General features: G+C 26.2%; 2 protein-coding genes across 7 annotated transcripts; one reads left to right on the plus strand and one right to left on the minus strand.

The window, feature by feature from the left end:
- Window positions 1-804: 804 nt before the first annotated feature.
- LOC114122616 (PAX-interacting protein 1-like) lies at window positions 805-13,725 on the plus strand. Of its 2 annotated transcripts, XM_027985315.2 has the most exons (16): window positions 805-1,213; window positions 1,641-1,678; window positions 3,685-3,804; window positions 3,892-4,020; window positions 4,774-4,965; window positions 5,052-5,177; window positions 5,271-5,376; window positions 7,016-7,097; window positions 7,478-7,674; window positions 7,765-7,874; window positions 8,036-8,185; window positions 9,865-10,043; window positions 10,605-10,849; window positions 10,928-11,096; window positions 12,682-12,984; window positions 13,047-13,725. In XM_027985315.2, the coding sequence occupies exons 3-16, from the start codon at window positions 3,689-3,691 to the stop codon at window positions 13,136-13,138; spliced, it is 2,196 nt and encodes a 731-aa protein (XP_027841116.2). In that variant the 5' UTR covers window positions 805-1,213; window positions 1,641-1,678; window positions 3,685-3,688; the 3' UTR covers window positions 13,139-13,725. The 2 variants fall into 2 exon arrangements, with proteins under 2 accessions (XP_027841116.2, XP_027841117.2); XM_027985316.2 differs by lacking the exon at window positions 1,641-1,678.
- Window positions 13,596-27,001, minus strand: LOC114122630 (protein FAM135A). 5 transcript variants are annotated; one of them, XM_050204458.1, is made up of 18 exons: window positions 26,763-27,001; window positions 25,650-25,792; window positions 24,024-24,106; window positions 20,734-20,888; window positions 20,443-20,666; window positions 20,345-20,374; window positions 20,181-20,277; window positions 19,791-20,030; window positions 18,604-18,756; window positions 18,044-18,293; window positions 17,823-17,972; window positions 16,899-17,603; window positions 16,445-16,835; window positions 16,216-16,383; window positions 15,908-16,109; window positions 15,590-15,845; window positions 15,124-15,351; window positions 13,596-15,038 (listed from the first exon to the last, which is right to left on the minus strand). In XM_050204458.1, the coding sequence occupies exons 2-18, from the start codon at window positions 25,724-25,726 to the stop codon at window positions 14,833-14,835; spliced, it is 3,615 nt and encodes a 1,204-aa protein (XP_050060415.1). In that variant the 5' UTR covers window positions 25,727-25,792; window positions 26,763-27,001; the 3' UTR covers window positions 13,596-14,832. The 5 variants fall into 5 exon arrangements, with proteins under 5 accessions (XP_050060415.1, XP_050060414.1, XP_027841149.2 ...); XM_050204457.1 differs by having other exon boundaries at window positions 16,216-16,386; XM_027985348.2 differs by having other exon boundaries at window positions 18,041-18,293.
- Window positions 27,002-27,014: the final 13 nt, after the last annotated feature.

A 27,014-nucleotide genomic window follows, 5' to 3' on the forward strand; every position in this document is an offset into this window, starting at 1 on the left:
CAAAGAACAAACGTAGAACAAACGGCTATGAGTGCTATGACACGATTTAAGATAGAAAATAGTAAATACCATGACAAATATTTTCTTATTGTCATGTATTATTGTTATATATATTCTGTGGATAAACAGTGGTAATACTTTACAACTATTTTATAACTATTTAACAGTGATTTTTCCTTGGACCGTTCTTTAGCCATAAAAGTAAAAACCAAAACATTGTATAAATAATTAAAAATAGATAAAATACACATACAAAGGTGTGTAATACACTAATAATTATTGCTTTTAATTCCTAGTTATTACCATAGAACAATTTTTTATAAGCTGGACATTTTTTTGTGATTTTGTCACACGGCAAGATTGTAATTGTAATTTTTTTGATTTGGTGATATTTATTATATTTCTGATTTTTATTATTCTTATCGTTATCACTCCAAGAGAATATGTAAATTACGTGCTGTTTCATAGCAAGATCTATATATAAAGATTCTTTATAGATCTTAGGTAATCTAACCAGTAAGTTAACCACCACAAATATTAATAATTTTGGAACACGATGTAGAGAAAATAATGTACTTAATACTTACCTATAGCCTATAGGCTATAGCAGTATAGCCTATAATGTACATCGTGTATTCGTGTTTTGGAATATAAATTAGCAGTAATGAATAAATCGGTGCCGAACTCAAATGCAGGTGTACCAACATTGAAATACAAAAATTCCCAATGCATTGCCCAAATGTATGTATTTTCAACTTCAAAGATTATTGTAAGATAATGTGATACAACAACTATATACTATAGTAAATAGTAAATAGTAAATACTAGATAGTATTAGTACTATGATGCTACTAGTTACTCCAGAGTGCAGAGTGCAGATTATTAGTTACTATAGTGGTTGCCGTCCATCCAGCATCCAGAACTGATAATGAATAATATTCTGTTGCATTCGACCGTTTTTCGTCTAAACCTCGATGACAATTAGTTTTATACTGTAATGGTATAAAAATCTACGACTTGATGTTTTGAAACGTGAAAAAGTTATAAATTAAGTACTACTATATTATAACATACATTTATATATTTGTTGTGTGTTAAATCACATCGATTGGTATTTGATAGTACCTATCGGCTATCATAGTGCTGGTAGTTGGATACGTCCAACTTGGACCCTTACCACTTACTGCAGGACTGGACATTTTCAATACTCAAGGTACAATGTGTTTTACTATTTTATATAAAAACATTAAATTATTAATTATTAATAATTACATTAATCGATTTAGAATTTTTGTTTAAATTTTTTAAATTTTATTAATTATTGAAAGTATCAAAATACTTCTGTAAATTGCATCACATTTTTATAAGTAGAATTTGTGAACAGAAGGCAACTTAATACCTTATATTTTTAATTGGTACCTTAATATTGCTATCATATTTCTACTACATATTCTTAATTCTTAATTGACAATATTATTTTCAATAAAACTGTTGTATGTTCTAAATTTGTAATTTGTTCATTAAATTATTCATGTTTTTAATTAAATTAAAATATAAATTTACTATAAATTTATTATATTTCATAACATTAATAAAAGAATTAAATAATAAAATATACATGTTAATTATGTATTGATAAGACAAAATCATCATCAAGAGGAGAATACACTTTTAAAAGGTAACTTTTTAGCTCGTTTTATATACCTAATTATAATTTTATTAAGTATATCAGGACTTAAAATACATCTGATTTCAGGGGACTAACCTTTGACAGATTTCTATAGCGGAAAAAAAACCTTTGGAGTTTAAAATTACCAACTCCCAATATCCCCCCCTCTTTTATGTACCATTTACCTTACACAATAATCTTATTTATATGACACTGATACTAAAAACACATAAAATAAGTACAAGTATAAGTTCAATATATTTTAAATTATGTTGAAATATCTAAATGTTTGTTATTACTTACTTATTTCGGCAATCAAAACTAAAAACCGGTTATAAAACTTGGAACACACATTTGTTATTCAGGGGACACAATATTTTAGACTTATAGGTATATTATATAATTAAAATATCTTTTAAGTTTAAGTAATGACTAATGCCTATCTATGATTTATTAGAATACTGAGTTTCTTAGTATTCATCACTTAATGAACTTATTTTACTTTATAGTTTATATCATGATTTAAATCAATTATTCAATTCGATATTGGACAAATTAAGCACTAGTGTTATTTATAATTTTCCATGTATGTAATATACAATGTTATTTCAAAACTTCAATAAAATATTAATTTTATCCATTTAAAATTAAAATTAATTAGGTAGGTACATAGTTATAACAGTTTAATAAATTTATTGATGATTCAATTGATGCTACTATTGTTTATTGGTATTTAATCTCCAAATTATTTTTTCTATTCAGTAAACATTTTGTTAGTCATTAATTAAGGAAAGATATGTATCATTCTGTTTGCTAGATTCAATTGGATAGTTTCAACATTTACTGTGATCTACAACATAAATCCTTCCATTCTTGCACTCCCAGGGCTTTAAGATCCTTTTCTACTACGTCTATACTCCGCACCACGAGAGAAGGAACCCGTGTCCCGACCAAATTGCAACCGACTCCGCGCATCCCTACGAACTGTAGAGGACAAAGTGGGGGAAACGGAGCCTAGTAACGCTAGCTGCCGTCAGTCTGCATGCGCAAAATGGGTTCCTTCTCTCGTGGCGCGGAGTATAGCCACGTCTGCCTCGAGGCCTTTTTCTTTCTGGTTTCAAATCAATAACTGCTCTGATGATTTCTTGTTCATTTCTTCTCATAATATGAGTCAGCCACTGAATTCTTTGCCCTTTTATGTAACTAGTAACTGGTGCTTTGCCCAGTTCCTCCTAAAGTTCCTTGTTAAACTTTCTTCTCTGTTCACTTGTTCTTTTATTATGAACTGGTCTGCATATTATCCTCCAAATTTTATTTTCAAAAGTTCTAAGTCGTCTCACTGTAATACTTGTCGTTGTCCATACTTCACACCCATAAGTGAGAGTGGGTCTAATTATCGCCGTGTACAGTCTGAGTTTTGTTTTCTTAAATAGAGCTTTGGATTTGAAGAATTTGGACTGTGCAAACGACTACTTTCTGCTTTTGGTATCCTCATACCAATCTCTCGTGACCAATCATTCTCTATATTAAGCAGTACTCCTAGATATTGGAATTCTTCAACTTTTTCAAAAACTATTGCATTTAGATCGTCTTGGTATGGTTCTCCATCGAGAAGCTCCATAATTTTGGCTTTTTCCCCATTAATTCATAACTCTACTTTTGCTGCGATCCGTGGTTAAACCTAGAGCACCCTCTAGTGATTCACTTTGTTAATCACTATCCCACTTGCTTCAACTTGCATAAATTGGACAATAGCGGGGATAGTGTGTCGCTATGTTTTAAGCCAGTTTCTACTGTGAAAACCTCAGATATATTACACATACTAAAAATAATATTATTATCCCTTAGAGTAATATAAAAAGTGAGGTTATAGTATTTTTTTCAATTTAATATACTTTTTGCCTTTCGATCCATTGTTTTTTTTCAGATTTTAATGGCCACCCAGTGTCAAGTTAAACTAGATGGGTTTATTATATGATATTTCAATTAATTAATTTTTTTTTTTTTTTTTTCAGAAAAATGTTTTCTTGTTCAATTTGTGATGAGGCATTTGTTGGAATTCACCAGGACTCTACTTTTACAACACTGTGTGGCCATGTCTTTCATCATCATTGTCTTATGAATTGGTTAGAAAGGTAAAATATATCATTTTAATTTTACATATGTTATATATAAATTGCTTAAAAAAATGTATATTTTTATATGTTATTTTATGTCTTAAGATCAGAGACTTGTCCACATTGTCGTGCACAAGTATCAATGAATACATTAGTTAAATTGTTTTTACAAGTTGATCCTCATGCTCGAGTATCGTGGGATAGAAAAACTGACGAAGAAATAGAAACACTTAAGTAAATATTTATACTTTATTTCAAATTTAATAATTAATATTGAAGTATACTTTATCATTTTTAATAAATTAGAACATAAGGTAATAATACTATCTTTTTTATTTCATTAAAGATTTTTTTTTTATCTAATATATAACTAAATTACAATTTTTTGATTTTCAAATTTAGGTATACAATTACTAGTACTAATGCAAATTATAATAAATGTATTTTTCTTCTTCTGAAATGTCTTCTCTCTAAGAGTTTTTGCTGCCATTACTACACTTCACCACCCATCTCTGTCTTGCACTGCCTTTCTTCAATCCTCGACTTCAAGGTTTTCTTGGATCTTCTTCTCCCACCACTTCAATCCATTTTTTTCTAAGTCTTCCTCTAGATATTTTGTCTTGTAGTTTCCATTTCAATGCTACTCTAACTGCTTTGTTCTCTCCTCTTCTTATTATATGACCTACCCATTGTAACCTTTGGCCTTTAATTAAGGTTGTAACTGGTGCTAGTTCCAACATATTGTCAGCTCTTTGTTATATCTCCTCTGCCAGTTCCCAGTTGTTTCATCAATGAACCTAACTCGTACATTATATTGTAGAGACTGTCTCTGCGGATACTGCATAGGCCTTTTTAAAACCTATAAATAGTTGCTACAGAGCAGTCTAGAAAAAACAAAAACAAAAGAATGTTGTAAAACCAACCTAACAGTTGTTACAATAATAAAAAAAATTGTATAAGCTGGTACATATTCATTTTTGTTTTTAGGGGGCAAATAAAAACTTTAAAATGTAAACAATCCCAAAATTCTAATACTATCTATAGTCTGGAATGTCAACTAAAATCTAGAAATAATGCTTTAAAAAGTACCAAAGAATATATTGATACACTTAAAAGTCAATTCGAAAGGCAAAAAAAGGAAAACATTGCAATTAATGCTAATCTAAAACTATTAAAAGAGTAAGTAATCATTTAATATTGTAATGTTATAAAGTTAATCTAACAATGTTTTTTTTTTATATTTAAAATGTTTAATATTTTTTTAGAAAATTAAATGCATCAGAAACTGAAAAAAAGAAATTTGAATTAAAATTGCTAGAACAAACAACAGAAGTTCAATCATTAACAAAAAATCTTTATGATTTACAATCACAAAATTCAGTAATAATTGAGTATGTAAATATATTTTTATTTAATCGAATTATGTACCTATTATCTTAATTAAAATTGGATATTTTGACTAATTTAATTTTTTTATTGACTAGTAAATTAAAATCTGAAATAGCTAAATTAAAATCAGAAAAAGCATATTTTCAAAAAAGATGTCATAATACAGAAAATATAAATATTGAACAACCATGTACATCAAAGGTAAATTAGTATTTTTTTTGTCTTTTATCTAATGTGGTAGAAACATAAATATAATAGCGTAATTTATTTAAAATATGCATTTCAAATTAAACTCACCCAATTAAAAGATTAAATGTTACCTTTAACTTTAAGCATACTGGACTATACAGTATGTAACAGAAGTCCCGTATTAGCCTTAATATCTCCACGAGAATTTAATATACTTAAATGCTGTTTTTTTTTACAATACTAAGTATGGAAATTCTGATTGAATGGAATAAAATTCAATTTTTAAAAAATTCCAAAAAAAATGTTTATGCATTTAAGAATTTTTAAGATAGCCATTTTGTAAAACATATTTTTTAAAACAGTTAAAAAAAATATATTAAAATTAAAATTGAATAAAAATTGACCAAGTTAGAGCCAGATTTGCTGTATTACTTAATTATTAATACTAGAGCCAAGTTAGAATAATTGTAATAAAAAAATCAATTATTTCACATTTCAATAATAAAATATCTATTTCAGCGTGACAATACTTTTACAAACCTAATTATAGTTTTGATTTGATTAGAAATAAAAATAGCCATGTATTATCATTTGCTGAACAGCGAAAATGGTTACCTATTTTTAAGTATTTTAATTATCATGAAGTGAACCTAAAGTTACAAAATTTGAAATAATCTTACAGTTATAATTATCGCAATTTATAATTCGTCGTGTTCATTGCCTGATCTCCGTCATAAAATGGAACAAAATATCTTAACTGAGTCATTAAAAAATGTTAAAAACACTTAGGTCCAAATACTTCAACTCTGTGTAGCACATAATGGAGGTCACTTCTATTATTTTATAAAAAGAAATGAAAGTAATGAATTATTTTTGTTTTAATGTTATTGAAATGTGAAATAATTGAATTTTTTATTACAATTATTCAAAATCATATCTTGCTCTAACTTTAGAGTAGTCTAAATTATTTAATGTACTATTAAAATTTGTATTTCTTTTTTCATAGCAAGGAAAAATAAACAAAAAACTATGGAAATACTAAAAAAATGCAACACTTAATCAGTTTTTGACTAAATCAATTATTTCTTTATTTTATTATAGTTCATGTACAAATACCCACAGAATTTTATAACTTATAAAATGTTTATATTATCATTTTCTATACGTGGTATAATTTTCAAAATAATTGGACTCTCTTTGAGCTATTTATAGGCATGAGAAGAGTTTTCAATTTTTTTTAGGTCTTATCCTATAAGTTATAAGTATTAATAAAAATGTATTTGCTGTTAAAATTCTCGAAAATGTATCCCTCATAAGTTGTTTTTATATCTGAATAAAACTACTAAAAATAAAAAATAAATACTACAAAATACTAAAAATATTTAAAGTTCAATTTTTTAAATATGCTTTTAAAGAAGTTAAATAAAATTACTTATTTTACTGATAGATAATGAATACTAATCGTTTTGTTATAAATGTGTATAAAACATTATACACGGAGATTTAAAACTGTAACATATATTAAATTGTTACAAATTTTACTATGTACTATATTTAATAAAGTTTTATATAAATGTATAAAAAATAATAAAATTAAGACTTTTTGCATAAAATATTTAATGTTATGTATGTCTATTGTCTATATTTTCAGATGTGTATTGAAAATGAAAATGCAATACCACTTCAAAATCAAACTAAAAAATTATATTATGGGCATGATCCTCAGTTACACTGTAAGATATTTAATAATCATTTTCCAGTTAAAAATAAAATGTTTTTTTAAAATAATCACAAAAAATTATATTATATTATTTAATCAAGTATGAATAAAAAAAAAATAGAAAGAACAAATTAAAGAAATTTTTAACCTTATCTTAGTAAAATATACTTTAATAGTAGTAATCTCAGCTCTCGAATTATTGATGGAAAAATATACACCTTCTAATTTCTATTATCAAAACTACTAAACTTAATTATGATTTTGTGTTAATAATAAAAATAATAAAATAGAATGTGTTCATTGTAAAACATATACTTTTAAATTGTTGATACTATCTAGTTTTATATTAAATATTTAACATGTAATTAATAAAATGTATTTTTTAATTCATAGTAACTGCCCAACAATTTTTATTAGGATGTGTATTTTTAATTGTTGAACTCCAAGTTGAGCATGAAGGTAATTTATGCAATGACATAAAAATGTCTAAAATTGATATTATTGCACATGGTGGATCAGTTGATCAGATATATTCAACTCGCATTACACATGTAATGTGTATAACTCAAAAACATCATATAGTTGAACAAGTAAAAATAATATTAATTTTAATACTAATTAAATAATATAAAAATATAATTATTGATAATTGAATTTTTTCCTTGCATTATTTTTTTTAGGCTATTAAAGATGGCAAAAGATGCGTGACTGATTTCTGGCTCAGAGATGTCATTGCTAGAAAACATATGATTCCACCTTGGTTAGCTCATCATTTTCCACTACCATACAGGTAAAAATAATCTAGATGTATAATACATCAATACAAATGTTGCAGTAAAATCTTTTAAGTTAAAACGAGTTTAATCTTAAATATTTTTACTATTATCATAAATGTGTGTATAATTAACATTTTTTCATTTTTATTAAATTGTTTTTATTATTATTTTTTAGTATAAATCAAAATTTGCCATGTCAAGATTTAAACATTTATATTGCTAATTTTAGTATAAATGAATATTATAGAATTAAATCAATGATTGAACTAGTTGGCGGTCGTGTTATTGATGAAGTTACCAAAGCTGATATTATAGTTAGCATGAAGTAAGATATTATTTTTAAAATATTAATGTACAATAAATTATACATATAATGTTTACGCCGAAGCCGCTCCTACGATTTGGTGCGGTTAGCGGCAACAACTAGCGGGATGCTGGGGAAGGTCAAGGTTACCCAGATACAACAAATTAGGTACAAGTACAATAATATAAATATAATTGATGGCAGATGCCACGCGCTTATATATATATAAATAATAATAATTATGCGGACCTGTACGCGAAATAACAATAATAATTAAAAAGAATCCAACAATTGATTCATTTTACGTATAATAACAATATAAGAGACCTGTGCTGCTACACTGTAGCTCTGACACGGTGGATCCCAACTGGAAAGGCAACAGCTCTTGAATAATAGATTAAGTATATAAATGTATAATAATTGCTCGCCCGGATGAAGCCAGAGTGTAGTGAACAAGTCAGGCCCCAACTATTTTGGGACTTACAACAATTGTCACTACACTTCACGGTGTATAATAATATCTTAAAACAACCTAAAGAGGGTCAGTTGACCATGATGTCAACCCAAAACTGTAAAACAGGCGAACATGAAACACAGACCAGGTTCAGCGGCTGGTTACGACGGTCACACACTTGAAATATAATTCTATAAAGGCGTAAATGGCGGCACAACGACTTAGCACACAAAGAAAATACGTTGGCCGTACACGCGGTAAGATCGCAACAGCAGCGTGAGGACGCAACAATGTGTGCTCGACCGCTTGAAAAAGACAAAAATTAAAAGCCGGCTGCAAATAGCCAACAGCTAGCAGTCCGGTGCAGGACAGCAGAAAAGGGGGTAAACAACTTTATGAAGCTGCCCCATCTGACACGCCGCTGAAGTGACATACATAGGTCGCGTCCATGCTTGACATTTAATGTACTATAAAATAAAATTTATGTCAGCAGTTACTTCTATAATTAATAAAAGTTGTTTTTTGTCCCATCAAATCTTATGTGAAAAATACATCTATACATATATATTTTGTGCACTCAAAATAACTAAAATATATTTCTGATAAATGACTTAGGTATATTTTATATTATGAAATAAAAGTAAACTTATTAGAAATACTCATAAACAAAAGAGAAACAACCAGATAATTTACTATATAATTTGTGTCACTTTCCAAAAATTATTTTCAGTCTACCTACCCTTAGTCGCTGACTAAATCTAAAGTTGCGGAAGTACAAGACTTTCTAAAAATTCTGGAGTTTAAGTTCTCAAGTTGGTTAATTTTTTTTTATCCTCTTTAACATGAGTACTCAACTGCTTTATTATAAAAAACAAATGTAAAAACTAATACCAATTAAAAAAAAGTTAAAACTGCAGCTTTTGTGTACACTTAAAAATTTCAAATACTCAACAGTTTAACTTACCTTAACTCAAAATAATTAATAATATCATTATCAATTATTGATTCTTTCTATTTTTAATAAACATTATTCGTGCAACTCAACTAAATTTAAACTATAGGCTCTCTTATAAAACTGCTGACTAGATTTAATCGTGTAAATGTATATTTTTTTATTAAAAATTATAGTTTTTTTTTTTTATTTATTTACAATATTTTATTCATTTTTACTATCTAATATAATCGTTTAAATGTTTATTATTTCTAATAAACAATTAATTAAATTTATTTATATTTTTAACTGTAGATTAGAAGGTGAATTAGCAGAAAGTTCTTTTATAAACAGAGTGGTTAATGTTCAATGGATAAATGATATAATTTTTGGGGAAAAACTCAGTTTAAAAAAATCAGGATATTCACAATATCAACAATTTGATTTAAGTGATCCATTTTTAGTAAATTATGACATGGTACCTCACTTAATGGGTATGTTATCAATTAATTATATTTTTTTGTATCTTGTACATTGCTTTGCAATATACTTTTAATTTTAAAGATGTCTACTCAATGTTCATAATTCATTCACTTATTTTAATTGGCTTAGAGAACTTCACACAAAAATGTTTTGTCTCCCTCTTTTATAAAATATTAGTAACTCAGTAACTGCAATCAGTCAAACTAATTTTATGTTGTTAGCTTCAATTTTAAAAATATCTGTATTTCTATATTTATTTTATATACTTTGGTTTGTATACCTTAAATAAATTTAAATATTTATAACTCACTAACTAAACTTATTAAAATTATAAAATGTAAAAATTGACATACAAACAAATTCTTATCACATATATTCTTATCTTTAAGGTTGATAATAGATTAATTTACTCTAATATTTCAGCTAACAACAATTATTCTATGTTTATAATTCTATTTAAATAAAATAAGATAGAGACAACACATTGGTATGACATTCTCTTAAGAATCAAATAATAATTATAAGTTTTAAATTTTAAATATTGATTTTTTTTTTTTTTTTGATATTTTTAGAGGCTTGGAAATTTCCTCTAAGTTTTTATAGCGCTCAAAAATTTGATGATTATTCTGTAAGTCCAGATAGTTCTACAAAATTTAAAAGACAAAAAACTCTATCTAAAACTCCAGAATTGATCAATTTAGTTGATGATGACAATGACAATGATGTAGTCATTACTTATATAAAAACCGTACCAAAATCAAAACCAAGTGTTTTGTTTTCTGGTTTTTCAACGGATGATAGAGAAATACTTAAAATGGTATTTAGCTATCTTGTTTTTTTATTATTATTATTATTATTGTTATTTATATAATAATATATCTGTTTTTATTTTTAGATATTGTATTTACTTGGTGGTAAACTTGCAAGTCGCCAATTTGATCCAACTCATTTAGTCTTAAATAAACCTAAAGTTTCATTAGATTTTTTTATTTGTCTTCCAACTGTTAAATATGTTGTCAATGCAAATTGGTTAAAAGATTCACATTCCAATTTGGAACTTCAAGGTAAAAACACATTTTTAGTATTTTCAATTATTACATCAATAAAAAGTTTTTAAAATTTCCTGAGCAAATAGTTTACTTTATTAATAACTTAAAAATAATTTAATATGAAAATTAGTCGTGTAAATTTTAAATAAAAAATATCTGAGTTATAGAAAAGACTACTTATATGAAATTAAAAATTCTTTAGGTCATGTTTTTCACATTTTAAGTTTTGAATATTATTATTTTATCTGTTTTGAATGGTATTTATTATTAAATAACTATTATCATTATTATTTATCAAAGAAAAGTAAAACTTCATATATTTTTTTAATTAAAATTATTAAATTCAATTATTATTCTATTCAGTACTGTATTTTAAAATTGATGTAGTTTTTTCTATCATCACCTTCTAAAATGGTAAAAATACTGATTTTCAACTTTTGGGGGAGGGGGTGATATCTAGTGAATTTTAAAATTAATAACCACTGAAACTTGAAATTTTCACATAGTATTTATAATATTATTATTTTCTATGTATAGTATGATTTCCAAAGTAATTTAATTTTCTTTGAGTTATTGTTAGATAAAAATAAAGTGTAATATAATGTATATCATAACTAATAATAAAATCAAAAAAGGGTATCTTTTTAGTATTTTTTTTTTTTTTTGCTTTTTATGTGTTTTATTAATTTTACTAGTAATATTAAGATTATTGATCAATATACAGTGTTCTATGTATTTATTTCATTATTATTTTTATTTTTTTATTATAGAATATTAGGTGTACATGAATTACACATTGCTTAGTTAGATATTTAAAGAAAAGTTTTTTGTTAATACATAATATTCAAAAGTAGCCTCTAGTTAATTGAAACAGAAATGAATTTTACTTAGTAAATATTTTATACCTGACCCAAAGAATAAATAAAAGTATTAAATTCCCCCATTTCTGTTAAGAAATGAAAAATTTATTACAACTTTTTCAAAAAACCTACATAATTAAATAAATAAATTATTACTAAAAAGTATCTATCTATTCAAGATATTAATTTTTTTTCAATTTTACACATATATATACTTTGTATAGCAAGTATGAGGTTGGAAATCATATTTCTTTATGAAGAGTTAATGGTAATCTTATAATATAACATTTTTGATGTTATACCCCTGATCGTAATATGCATATTAACTTAAGAGCATTTAAAATTAAAAAAAATATTAGTTATATTAATTTTGTTACTTATTTATATCACTATAAAAATTGTATTCCAAAATTCAATTATTAGTACTGCTGAATGATATAATTAATAAGGTAATACAATGATGCCTAATGATTAATGAATGCGTAGACCGCTACAGTAGTATCATACGTAATTGCTATGTATAAATATTATAATACTATACAACATAGTATTTTAAGTGCAACAAAAAGTAACTATCCCAACATAAAATGGTTCCTGTAATTTTTTTCTTGATTGACTTTTTTTATTAAATATTCTGAACACTGGTTATAACTAATGAAAATATGTTATATAATATGTAATGATTGAAATTTCAAATATTTATTTTTATGTTGATGTTTAAAATAAAATTTAATTTTTAGATGAAAAACAATATTTAATAGAACATTTGCAAGATAAAAATATGGGGTTATGTCATGTACCCACTATTCTTAGACAATATAGATGTCAAAAACTATTTAGATTTATATCATTCTTTATTACTCCTGGAATTACTTACCCACCTATTCATCACTTGGAGAAAATCATATCTTCTGCTGGTGGTGTACTTGAAAAAACCAGAAGATCTTTGGAGTCAATCAAAGAAACACCAGCCCTTTCCTATTTTATAATCTCATCCCCGGAAGAACACAAATTATATGATGACTTATCGCATATTCCTAATGGTATATTTTAAATATATTTTAACTTTTATGAAAATTAATGAATTAATATGCTTTATTTTTAGTTGTCTATTTACCTGAATTTATAACATGTTCACTCCTGGAGCAGAAAGTCCTAATAAACAGGTTTAAAATAGAAATGACTGCTCAAAACTAAATATTTATTATTTTTACTGTGTATTATATTTATACAATAAGTGTTTTATTTAAATGCACTGAAATTGATAATATTTGAGAATAAAACATGTGTACTGATTTTTGTTGTTTTTAAATAATTACTAAGTATTCATGATCAATGTATACAATGTAATTGTAACCAGACTGCTACTATTGTTTAAATTTATTAAGTTATAAGTTGTAATATTGTAAAAGACGTTAAAAAATGTATAAATATTATTCAACTGACTCATGAAATCTTGTATGTGTTAAACAGATAAATAACAAATAATTCTTATATTATATTTTAAGGTACTTAATGTCTTCTATACTACGGTCACTCTAAGAACGCTACTCGTTTGCGCATCCAAACAGGTGGGCGGAGACAGAGCGGCACACATTGAAGGCGGCCAGCGTTTGGGAAGGTTTAGTGGTGAGAATGCGCTAGATCATACATATTTTAGTCGCCGCCCAGTAGCGTTCTTAGGATGACTGTAGTATAATATTAACATCAACAATTTAAACTGATGTAACATTATTTTATTTAACTTACTGAAATATACATAATATACAACATATAGAAGTTTACATTTGAATTTTTTATTTTTATAAAATTACTTAACAATTCTTAAATTATAATAATAAAATAAAAATAATTTACAATGTAATTTTAAAGTTAATAGTTGATTAAAATATTTATAATTTATTTAAAGTTGAGTTTAATTGACCCTTGTGTTTTTATACTTCTTAAACATTATCATATTAATGTACACTTTATTTATTTTAATAATAATGATGTAAAGTTGAGCATTATCATATTATAAGATTAAATATATTATAGACAGAATATTACAGTTTTCTCATAAGTACCAATAATTTAAGTATTAATACTAGACATAATTTGAACATTTCTATGTATACAATGGAAATTTAAATTGTATCAAATTGTATTTATATTAATGGATAAATTGTTTAGGTATATGTCTTAGTCAGATATAGAAATAAACCGAATAACACGTGCATTTTATAAATTATAACATACCAGAATTCACTAAAAAGTATTTTTTGAAGTAGGTACATCTGATTTTTTCAAAGAAATTATAATTGGAAATCAACTGACAAACTGTGTAAATGTTTTATTATACATTTTGAATTTAAATTTATAATTGTTAGTTTATACTTTATAGGTATGTTTTATGTCATTGTGTTGGCATAATATAGGTACCTACTTTACAAAGACAATATAATAGAATTAAATATAATTCATCAAAGGTATTTTTGATTGGTACAAAACATGTCAATTTAAAATTGATACATCAAGTTAAAAATTAAAAATGTTTTAATTATAATATATTAAAATTTATATAGGTGCCCCACACAGGTATTAATATAAACCCTGATATTGTATGTTAATAGGTAGGTATATTACTTTAAAAATATCAAATGAGTTTTAGTTTTTTTTTTAATTTAATATAAGTTTTGTGTGATTCTTTTTTTATTATTATTTTATTGTTATACCTAAATATTTTGTTGGACTCTTTAATCTTGGGCAATTCATAAAAGTATTAAAACTTCAAAGTTACCTATTTAAATGATTTGATAGCTGTAAGTTCGTTAAAACAATAATACTTCGTGTGCTTGCATTACAATTCAGTTTGCAAGACCACAAGAGATTTTACGAAATATTCGTTAAATCTACCTAAAATATTTAAGTCCGGTTACCACCAAAAATTTTTCAATAAATAAATCTGAATCTAAAACTGCTATATGAGCTGCTCTTCCTATTAATGAGTTTGCGGTGTTAGGCAATGCGTGATGTACATCATAGCGGATGAACGTAACGTCCAGTTTGTTGATTATTGGACATAAAATATTATTCACCATTTCTCGATACGCCAATCCTATAATGTAAAATACACAAACTTTTTAGTATAACATTTAATTGTTTTATTAATATATTATAAAGGCCATAAGGTATGTGTTCACCGATTGGCGATGTATCTTTAATAGCGGCTTTGCACAGCTCGATTCTTGCCGAATGAGGTGGAACATATCTATCTTGGGATGAACCAAATAATAGAACGTGCTTAAAATAACTTAAATGACAATTTTGAGCTAATTGATAAAGGAACGTTTGTCGAATATCTGCAGCGTCTTTCAAAGATAGCTGAAGTAAAGTACCACTTTTTTTTACTTTTTGCATAAACCATAAACCTATATAAAAATAAATCATTCTGATAATATATTATGATGATTAGGTAGATACTCTTTTAAATGCTATCAATGTATTATAAAATATTATGTTTAAAAATACACTGCTGTATATAAATGTACATTATATAAAATATAAATAAAAACTACCCTTAAATTATCTATGTTGATTGCGGAATGATCATTATATATATGTATATACTATATATGTTTATCTAAATAATTAATGTTTGTTACCTACCCATATTTACTAATCCACTAGTGTTATATAAAGTTCCTAAATGAGGGCCTGAAAGTGACAAGAAAGTATGCATTTTTGGTAGTAAATGTTTCATTTGAGGCCTAGCAATTGCTGCTCTAATGATGATCGTTCCAAGAGAATGGCCAACAAAGCTTATCCTAGATGGATAATGCGGTAGTTGAAACGAGGATATATGACTAAGAATCTCGTTCACTAAACGATCAGTCATTCGCTCAAAGTCCGAGAATGTATCACCCTAAAATTCAAACTCACATTTTAATTTAAATAATTATAATTAATTTCTTCAAAATAAATTACTTGGTTTCTTTCAGACATGAGAAATTCCAGATGAGCTCCAGGCAAACCTAATTTGATATATGTCTTGACTAAACGTAAATCGGCTGAATTACCGTCCAGTCCATGGACACATACTATGAGATGCACACCTTCGGGTGAAAACATGCGTAAATCTTCGCTAATATGAAAGTATGGTAATGTTGAAGCTAATATATGAGCATCACTAATAATAGGAACATATATAATTAATATACAAAAAACAACCATATCGGTTCATAGCAGCATAGACCATATAAATATATTACGTTTTAAGTATTTTAAGTACCTACCTATAAATAATACCAGTAAAACTCATTTGTTTTTTAAATTGTTCCTTATATTTTTGAAACATTGAATTGTCTTCAACGCTGTTATAAGAATGAATCCGACCATCAGCTTTTATGTCTTTGTGTGTTTCGTCTTCGTAATATTCCGATTCCATATTATTTTTCTTAGTTCTGCTAGATTTATATTTAATTAATTAAATTAAAAATAAATATATTGATTTGAATTTGATACCTGGCTATAGGTTTTTTAGAACTTTCTGAAAACTTTTTCTGTCTCATCGCTAATCGATGTTGATCATTCCATCTAGCTTCTTTTACGGTTTCGTACATATGGTATAATAAATTGTCAACTGAATCCGGCGGGGGAATCGTGTCTCTAAAAGGTTCAGGGGGGAGAGGAATGTCTCTAAATTGTCTTGGCGGTGGTAAACGAACTTCTTCGTATAACTGATCTTTGGACGTTATCTTAGTAGCCCCAGATGGTTTAATATATTTAGAAGATTTCATTTTTTTGTCAGTTATAGTCATTTTTCTATTTGGCGACTCTTCGAGTAATTTTAACAACCTCCTTTGTAATTCTCTCCCTATGTACAATTCGTGTTTTTTATCATACGGGTCATCAACTGAAAACAAAATAAACATTAAAACCATTTACTCAATAAACTTAGAAGCCAATTATAACTGACCTTTTGGAGTAATTTGACCAGAAAATGATGTTATCGAAGACTGACGACTGGAAACCCATCCACTTTGTTCTGAAGTGATTTCACTATCAGAAACTGATGAAAATCGTGTCACTACTGTTGACTGTAAGTTTGGCATTGATTCACTACTATTCGCTACGGCCGAAATTGCTTTATCGTTTACTAAATCTGGTATAGAAGCGGTGCTATTTGAATATTTAACCATTATTGGTGACGTGTTTAGTGCTTCTAACTGGAGTGGAACACTAACACTAGTTCCTAATTTTGAAATTGGAGATTCTTCGCCTGACGATGGTGATCTAGATTTATTTATAACTATTGGATTAATTTTTTCTGGCACACGCATTCCTCGGAAAGATCGCCTATCATTTCTCCGTATTGGTAAAGAAGCATAACCATTTGGCTGTATTCGAAACTCGGGAGGTTTGATATTATCTTTTAGACGGCGAGGTAGTGTCATAACTTTAGTATTCTGAATGAGATCTGATTGTTTATATTTTGTATGCTTAGGTATTGTTGACCTTTCAGTAGAATTGCCATTATTATTTGTTTCGAAAGTTCTCGAAAAACTAAGAGGTAATGATAACATTGGTGTATCCATTACAGTTGATCTTAACAACTGGTCTAACGATTTGCTGTGCCTAGTTTTAATACGTTGATTTTCTGGTTTTTGATCAGTATCCGTACCTTAAAAGTATATAAGTACAATTATAATATATAATTTATAACAAAAACGTAGGTTAGTATTTAATAAACATCGAATTTAAAGTTTCATCTATACTACTTTTAACTTTAGATTAACATAATATTAGTCATTAAGTTATCTATAAACTTGATTGGTTATACATATTCGTAGTCAAAACTTAATAATGAATTAAAAACCTAATTATATAGGCCCCAACTTACCTTTAACTTTAAGTAATTTTCCAGTTGATGCCATTTGACTGCATCTTCTAGATTCTAATATGGCTGCAATACCGCAACTACAATCTTGATTAAGTAAGAGCGTTTGTCGTAATGTATTTAGTGGAATGCCACACGAGTTAATAAAAGATTCTAAAATTAAAAGCTGAATAATCAGTATATTCTTTATAATTAAAAATTATGTGAAGTTAACTAATTACCACCATCTGATCTTCTGTTATTACTTCCAGGCTTTGTATACTGATCTTCAAAAATTACGGGTAATGTAATAGGATCGCCATCTGTTGCTGAGCAATGAACAGGTAAAGGTGGCAGTGAAGCCAAGTATCTAGATCTTCTAGCTGCTTCTGATACTGATCTATAGTGCTGATAATTATTATGGTCATCGTAACAGCCTGCTGCACTTTGCCTTGGATTTTCTAATACAAAAAATGCTTCAGAGAATCTCCTTACCTGTTGAAAGTAAAATACATTTATACAGAAAAAAAATTTAAAGTATTTGTAATTATTTTGTGGCATATGGGGTGTATTAATATTATCTACATATTCTACATAGAGAAGAATCATCAAAACTAACGATATATTGGCCTTTGAAAATAATAAGGAATTGCCTGAAATTGTAAGTATGAACCTATATTATATACCTAGCTTTAGTTATTTTACTTACCTATATGAAATTATAAATTTAATATAATTAAATATATTTGTTGAATTTACAAGAATGTAGGCATTAGGCAAAGCAAAATAATCAATATATACTTACGCGGAGTTGATGATGCTTTTTAGAAAGATGCTGATTTATCGCTTGTTTTTTTGTAAAATTATCTAAAAAATGATGCCATAGCAATATGTTTTGAGCACACAACTGAGCTATACTACTATTTGCTAAGGCTAGGAATTCATCTTCATCTAGTATCTAAACAAAAAATTTTTTTTTTATTATTATTATTCAATTAAATAATAATATATGCTCAAATTTTAGATCATTTAATCATATTAGTTATTACTGTCATAATAAATATAAAAGATATTTATAGTCAGGGGGCTAGGGGAGTCATAGTAATAACCATTGACCATGTTATTCAAGCCTATATTACAATATTATATTAATTTTTCAAATTTAAATACTCATGAGCACTATTTCTTTAAGATATAAATAGCTTATTGCATCATCTATAAAAACTTGATTTAACAAAAAAATGTAGTTAAGAAAATGTTTAAAAGGGCATCATACCCGAACGTGAGATTTCCGTTTTACTAACGAATAACAAATAACACAGCAAAATATTCGTTTAGTAATTCCAGTCTTTATAGAGTTTAGCTTAAATATTAGATTGGATTTACTTATTACAGGCGCGGATCTAGAACATATAACGGGGAGGGGGGCATCTTGAATAATATTTCGCTAAAAACACTATCGGCAAAACAATGCAGATACACATACAGTGTATACCAGATTACCAGAGTCTACGAGGAGGGGGGCATGGTCTCCTGCCCACCTTGGATCCGGGCTTGACTTTTTATCAAATTTAGATGTACATAAACATAATCTGTGCACTTTTGTTAGATTTTTACGGTGGTATTTAAATTTTTAACTGAACTAAAAATAAATAGGTACATAGGTAATTAAAATATTAATATTTAAAATGGCTTATAATTTACTTAAAAATTTAAATACCTGTCACGATAAGCTAAAGAAAGAACACAGTTTATGTCGTTAAAATTAAGTTTGATATTAAATCAATTCACTGTAATATTTAGGCTAACACAAAATTGGAATTACTGGACGTACGTTTTGGTATGCTATATGTTATATATGCGTTAGTAAGATAATACATGTGAATACTACGTTCTATTGATGAGGAAATTTTTTTATTTTAGTGACACTTAAACCCTCCTTACAAAATTCTTGTCTATGCTACTATAGTACAATATATATATAATAGGTACTTTGTTTGTTTGAGGAATTGTAACAGCGGTTTTGAGGCCGGCAGGTGTTTCAACTTGTTGCCATACCGGCATTATTCTATTATATTGAGCAATTGTGGAATGAAGATTGTCGAAAGCTTCCGATAACAATGAACAAACTTCACGATGAATAAGTCGAGCATTGAGCATACGACTGACATGATTGTTATTGTTACTGTTCCCTGAGCTTCCGACACATTTAGTGGTCCCGTTTTGGCCATTCTAAACACATAAATGGAAATTAACTACCTACTAATAAACTCTAAACAAAAAACTTCTATTAAATAAAAAATAATTATATTTTATTTACTACATTGAAAGTCTAAGTTTTTACTATTAAATAAAAACAATTTGTATTGTATTTTTAATTACCGCGTTGCCAAAAAATACAGATTCTATGGAATGTGATGGCCGAAAATTAAATCGATTTGTATTATTTGTTAACCATGTTTTACCAGTTCTAGGAGCACTATTAAAAATTAAAATAATAAAATAATTTCATCGAATAACAAAACTAATAAATAACAAATACTTACCAACTTTGCATATAATTCAAGATACTTTTTCTAGAAATTACAAATATGTGTGTTTTAGTTTTTTCTAATATATAATATAGGATAATAATGAACTTTACTTAATATAGGGTTGATGTAAAGCGACTAGACTCGCGTGTATAGTCAAAGTGACAGCTGATAAATGAAAGTAGTCAAATAATACTGGTAAGTGGTAATGTAATCCTCTCGCTGGACAGACATGTAGTTGTAGAGTTCTGCTGGAAACGCAACACATAGAGCCATTTTCTCCAAACCATAATTCAACATTTAAAATAAATCCAGCTCTTTCAAGACTATCTTGTAGCTGTATAAATATTTAAAAATTAATTAATTGAGTACCATTAAAAATTAATTGCTGAGAATTGATTTACTTTTTGACTGTCTACAAGGACATGTGCTTTAAACAGTATTATATCATCGAGCATAATTTCTTCGTGTCGATATAGTATTCGAAACGTTTTACTAACTCCAAGGTCTTCTCCATTTTCAACATAGTATAATTGGGGAGATTTTTGATTATCTTGTCCTATAAAATTATAGATTATAAAATGTATTATAGTTTTATACCTACTCTATATTAATAAACCTATAATATAAAGTATAAGGAAAATGTATTATTATATTTGATTTTTGACAATTAGCAATTGGCATATTATAATATTATATTAGATGTTAAATATTAGTAATTGCCAATTGGTATTTTTGGACTTTTGGTTATAAATGCATTATGCAAGTATGTTTACCTACTTCTAAATATCGTAGATATAGTAACAGATAGGTACGCATAATCATTGATTTTGTAATTTATTATAAAATCAATGCGGTATAATGAATAATTTAAGTCAAACAATTAACTTAAGTGTATTAAATATATTTATTACCTATTGGCTATTTAATTTCTATCGTATGATTAAAAAAAAATACATTTAGTCTTTGGGTAGGTGAAATAGCCATTATAATTTGATAATAATAAAAATAATTAATAATTAAGATTCCACATTTCCACTTATTATTAAGTACCTTGTACCTAGGTATCCTTATAATTTAAACTTTGCAGGTAAATAACTCTTTGGAATAGGAAGTCCACGAAGATAATATAATTTTTTGTTGTAAGTAAAAATCAATTATAAATGCTAATATAGTTCTAACACAATATACAACCTACTATTATATTTGTATGTCATTTATTCCGAACGATTATTAATCGAATTCTAAAATATTTGAAATTTTGACAACGTTTCGTGTCCTTTCTTTTCTAACATCACTATATAAGCGCGATAATATACAAATAGGGATTAAAGATCGGTACCTATAAAATCTAAAAAAAAATATTTACAGCACTTATTTTATTTTTTATTTTTTCTTAATTAACATAGCAACCAATTATAATATTTATTTTAATTACTATTTTTAGAATATGTGTGGAGCGATGAATATGTTAGTTTAACAATGTATTTTGTATGTATGTGTGTGTAATTGTGATTGTATAGCGTTTTATAGTAGAATAAATACTTCTACCCACATTACACTACTTCAAGGGTGGTTTTTAGAAGTTAATTGAATCTAGTTAGTCAAAATCAGTTTAGTCTTGTCAAAATGTACAGTAATTTTCAAAAGAATTGAATTATTTTATTATTATAGTTGAACGTCGATAACTCCAATCTATTGGGGACGAAAAAAAATTCAAGTTATCAAAAATTCTACTTACAGAAAAAATATAAATTATATATTGTAAGGCAGGGGCCAAGGCATTCCTTCGAGTTATCGAAAATTCGACTAATAGAGGTTTGAGTTATCGAAGTTCCATTGTATTCGAAAACTAATAGTCGTAGAACACTAAAAATATTAAATTCATTAAATATTTATACTATAATATAATTCAAAAATGTATTACTAAATAATTTTTATAGACATAATATATAACTTATAAAATATTTTGTTCTGTTTATAAATACTTGATTTACTTATTTAAATGTACCTATATAAGATAAAATTTTAGTTTTTGATTAAAAAAGCTTGAAAGAAAATATAATAAAAGATTCCTCATAAGTTTGTTTTACTCTTTTAGTGTCAAGCTAGTTACTCTCATTTGACGACATTCCACACATAAAATAACGGTCTCTTTTCAAACGTTTTATGATATATTTTTGTAATTCATATAATATTATTCACAGAAACATAACATTCCACTATTTCTTAAATGATAATGTTCTATAAACAGTTTTAAAAACATTTAGTCTAATTTATATTATTTATACCGCGAAAATATTCAAACCGTTCTATGGTGGTACGTATTAATATTAAATATCAATTGACAGCTATATTATATTATATTATATTTTACACAACTATAGTATTTCACGGATACGTCTTATAACTTTAAAAGTTTAAGTCCTAAAATTTTTATTTTTATTTTTTTGAGTTCAGGGGCCTCAAAATATAAAGAATAACCAAACTTCATAATTTTCACACCAATAATGTACACTTGCCAAGTTAAGGGTTAATTAAAAAAATATATAATTGAAATTTTTGCCTAGAATAAATCGAACCTAATATATTATATACTAGCTCTACTAAAAGAAAAAATAAATTAGTGATGTCTAATAGTAGGTACCTATTATTAATAAATTAAAAATATTATTATATAAGACAACAGATCAACTCAGCTTAGAATTGTTTTACGTATATCTACAATAAATTATCATTGAATTCAAATTAATATAGGTTAAATAATACATCCATTATAGCGACGCAATGACGAGGCTAATTTCACAGTATAGTGTATTCTTTAGTTTTTTTAAATATATTTTATAATATTAAGAATACTTTAAGATATCTTATAGTATAAGATAATAATATTAATAATAGCTAGATAGTTTAAGATGATTTATTATATAACAATTGTAGGCATTGTATGTTTGTATTACCCATTTATACTCAACCCCTTGTAAAAATTTAGAAATTTTCAAATGTTTTCAATATACTTACATAATTATATTGAAACATAAAAATTAAAAAGTAAAAGCTATCAGAAATACTATATAAATTTAATCTATCAATAATCTTTAACATACATTTTGATGGGATAATAACAAATATAATATAGCTAAATAACTGACGACTACACTAAGTCAATATTCCATTGAAATAATTAATAATTGCTTTCTAATTTATATTTAATGGCTAATAATAAAAATATATAGTATTTTGCGTTATGGTGGTGGGTTAAGTGAAACGAAATGAATATCTAATACAATTATACATAATACATACACCGGCACTATATTATATGTATGTATCCCATCCGTATTTATTAACTATCAGTGACGTAATTTGGTCATGTTTGTAGATTGAAATGTTGTTATATTTTACTTATAGCCCCCCCCCCCCCCAAAAAAAAAAAAAATAAATAAAAAATAAAAAATTATCATAAGCATTACCCTTCAGTGCAATAAATGTATAGACACCACATGTAACACGGACACAAATAATTACAAACTATTCCAAACTATTCAATAATATAGAATAATATCAATAAATAAATGTACCTAGTTAACCAGTCTTTTTTTTAAAAAAACAAAAAAGGTCAAGGATGGACACGAATATACAACACCCAAATCCCCCTCCCCCGTAATTACGCCACTGTTAACTATGTACTTACTTTGTTGATGTTTTTTTAAACTGACTTCCACTTGAACAGAGAGTTTAGGAGAAACTTTAAGTTCAGTTCGAATACGATATAATCTATAAAACACAAAACAATATCAACCATAAGATAATTTATAAAACTAATTGTAACACGTGTGTTGTCGTGAGTGATTATTGTACATGTTAATATCTGTTAGCTGCCATTGACCTTACAAGGCTAATTTTAAACTTGGCACAATGCAAGAAAAGGGGAAAACAAAATAAGAGTTGCTGGCATACCAAATCTGTAAGTTAAAGTTTTGTTATATTCTTTAACGTTGTCAATTGTATATTACATACTTACATACTTATATAATATATTATTGATTATACAATTATTAATAATATAATATTAAGTTATAATCAATTATATAAGTAGGTAGATAATAATAAATGTTGATTAGAATTTCAGGTAATTATTGTGTTATAATTTAAGGTCATTTTTAAAACCATTTTGTTTTATAGGTATATTTATTATTCACAATTGAGTATTTAATATTTTTATTTTTATCTCTATTACATAAAAACGTTTTTAAATATCATTTAGTAATTTACTGTACTATTATTGTAACTGCAAACAAAAATCATTAAAAATATTTTAAACCAATCCACACGACAATACTAAAACACAATTATTACCGCATCTAATTCTACCACGAAACAGCTTTTAGTTTTTTTTTTTTTTTTGTAGGAGCTATTATATTATGAAAAAAGTGTCATGTGATTAGGCTAATAGCAACTATAAAACTATTGAAAAAATGACTATGATATTATTCTATGTGTATGATAGTTCGAAAGCATAAGAAACGCTACATTATAATTCTAGAGAACATACATGCAATCGGGAAGCTTTTAAGTTAGATAGGTAATGAACAGATTGAATATAAAAATAATTTTAGGGGTTGGACAAAAATAAGGGGTGATCAGAACAAGCAGGGAGAAAATCCGTTAATTTAAAATAATTTTATTAATTTCGATTTTTATTAGTTATTAAAACTTAATTTAAAATAAAATGTTGAAATACCGTAGTATTTCTTCTTATAGTTGCATACAAACTCAAAAATGCTAAATGATTAATATTATCCATTGCAAGCCTTAAGCTATATATTTGGTAAGCCATATTATAAGTCCTTTTTAATTCATATACTATAAGTATATCTAACTAGAATACTTGAGTAATAAATGTTAAATCTGCAAACTTTTTAGTTTGTTTATGCTATTTATGGTATCTTTTGAGTTATGTGCAATGTATATTATATATTATATTTACTTATATGTAGGTACCCCGTGTGTAATACATTAATACCCATATAATAATCTACTCCTTTTACATTACTATAGCGTGTATAGATTATTATATAGAACCTAAGCTTTTGGCTTTGAATTCAATATTACTTTTTTCATATGCGCTACAGACTACTCTATAATATTTTATTCACTTATTTTTCGCTGCACAACTATATTATTATACGAAAATTATTCGCCATTTATGATTTATACCACGAACTACGAAGGAAATTTTCAAGTATAGCCAAAATAATAACTATAAATCCTTAATGTATATATTCTTTATTTCATATAGGTATGTGAAGAAACTTACCCTCTTTGAAATAGATCTATGTTATAAAACTTGCAGTACTCGACAGCAAATTCTACAGTTGCTTGAAGTTCACTCATAATAATAACATCAGTTCTGTCTTCAGACTCATTTCATAGTCATAAAATATGTTAATTCTTCGTGTTCTAGTAGAATAACACATATTTAATGTTGTGTATTAATTAATTAAATTTATATTTAAGTATAGTCTAATTATAATGTTCAGAATGAAAATTATTTTAACAACTCATTTAAGATTTCGATAATTATTTAACTGAAAATGAAAAATAACGTTCTTTTTAGTTTTTACAGAACCAACTTCAATTATGATTTTAAAATATACGATGTATAAAAAATAAATGATAATTACAATTTTTTTTTTCAATTATGTTATTACTTTCTATCTAAAAATTATTATTTATATTAATCATGTTTTATCATTATACTTAATATACATTATTAAACAATGTAAAAAGTAATTATTATAAAATGCTAATTTAAAAATAAATCACAAATATACTTACTTTTCCATACAACGTATCGATTTTAGATTTATACTCCCTACTCTCACCACAAGCTATTGCTTATAAAAAATAAGTATCAACTTATAAATGTAAATATATTATTATAAAATTGAAATAGAAATAAATAAATAAAATATGTATTTTTATTTATTAATAAAATAAAATATTAATTTTGGAAAATATAATTTAACGTATTATTGAAATCAAGTCGGGTATACACTATACATATTGTTTAGGTTTAAATAAATGAGAAAACTTTAAGTTTAATTGAATTAATATAAATATAATATCAGTGTAATCAGTTTTAATCTAACGTTAAATTATGTAATATAGTAGGTATAATATAGGTACTTATAACTTATCAATTATTTAGAATAGGTAATAGTTATATTTTATTTTAATTTGTATAATTTTAATATTCTATAATCAACAAATTATTTTTCTTCAACAAATTAACCCTTAAGAGTTAAGACAGTCATATTATACTATTGTCTAAATATATAGGTCAAAGGACGAATAAGCAGATTTTTAGTTCTCTTCAAGAAAGATATTACGTGTAATAGGTACGTTATATATTGAATTTTGATACTACCTTTGATAATGTCTTGTTCGCGTATTTTATAACCACTGCAGTTGAATACGAAAGAAAATAAAATAAAAATTATTAAATTATATATTCACAAATGACGCACTATAATAATAACAATAATCGATGAATTAAAATTAATGTATATTTTTAATTATTATATAAGTATGTAATATATGTATAATGATTATTCAAGCCATTCACTCTTTATCCGGAACTTTTTGTAGAACATGCGTTTGACCCATATTTATCCCGGCC

Source organism: Aphis gossypii, chromosome 3 (assembly GCF_020184175.1).
Source record: "Aphis gossypii isolate Hap1 chromosome 3, ASM2018417v2, whole genome shotgun sequence".
Lineage (NCBI taxonomy): Eukaryota > Metazoa > Arthropoda > Insecta > Hemiptera > Aphididae > Aphis > Aphis gossypii.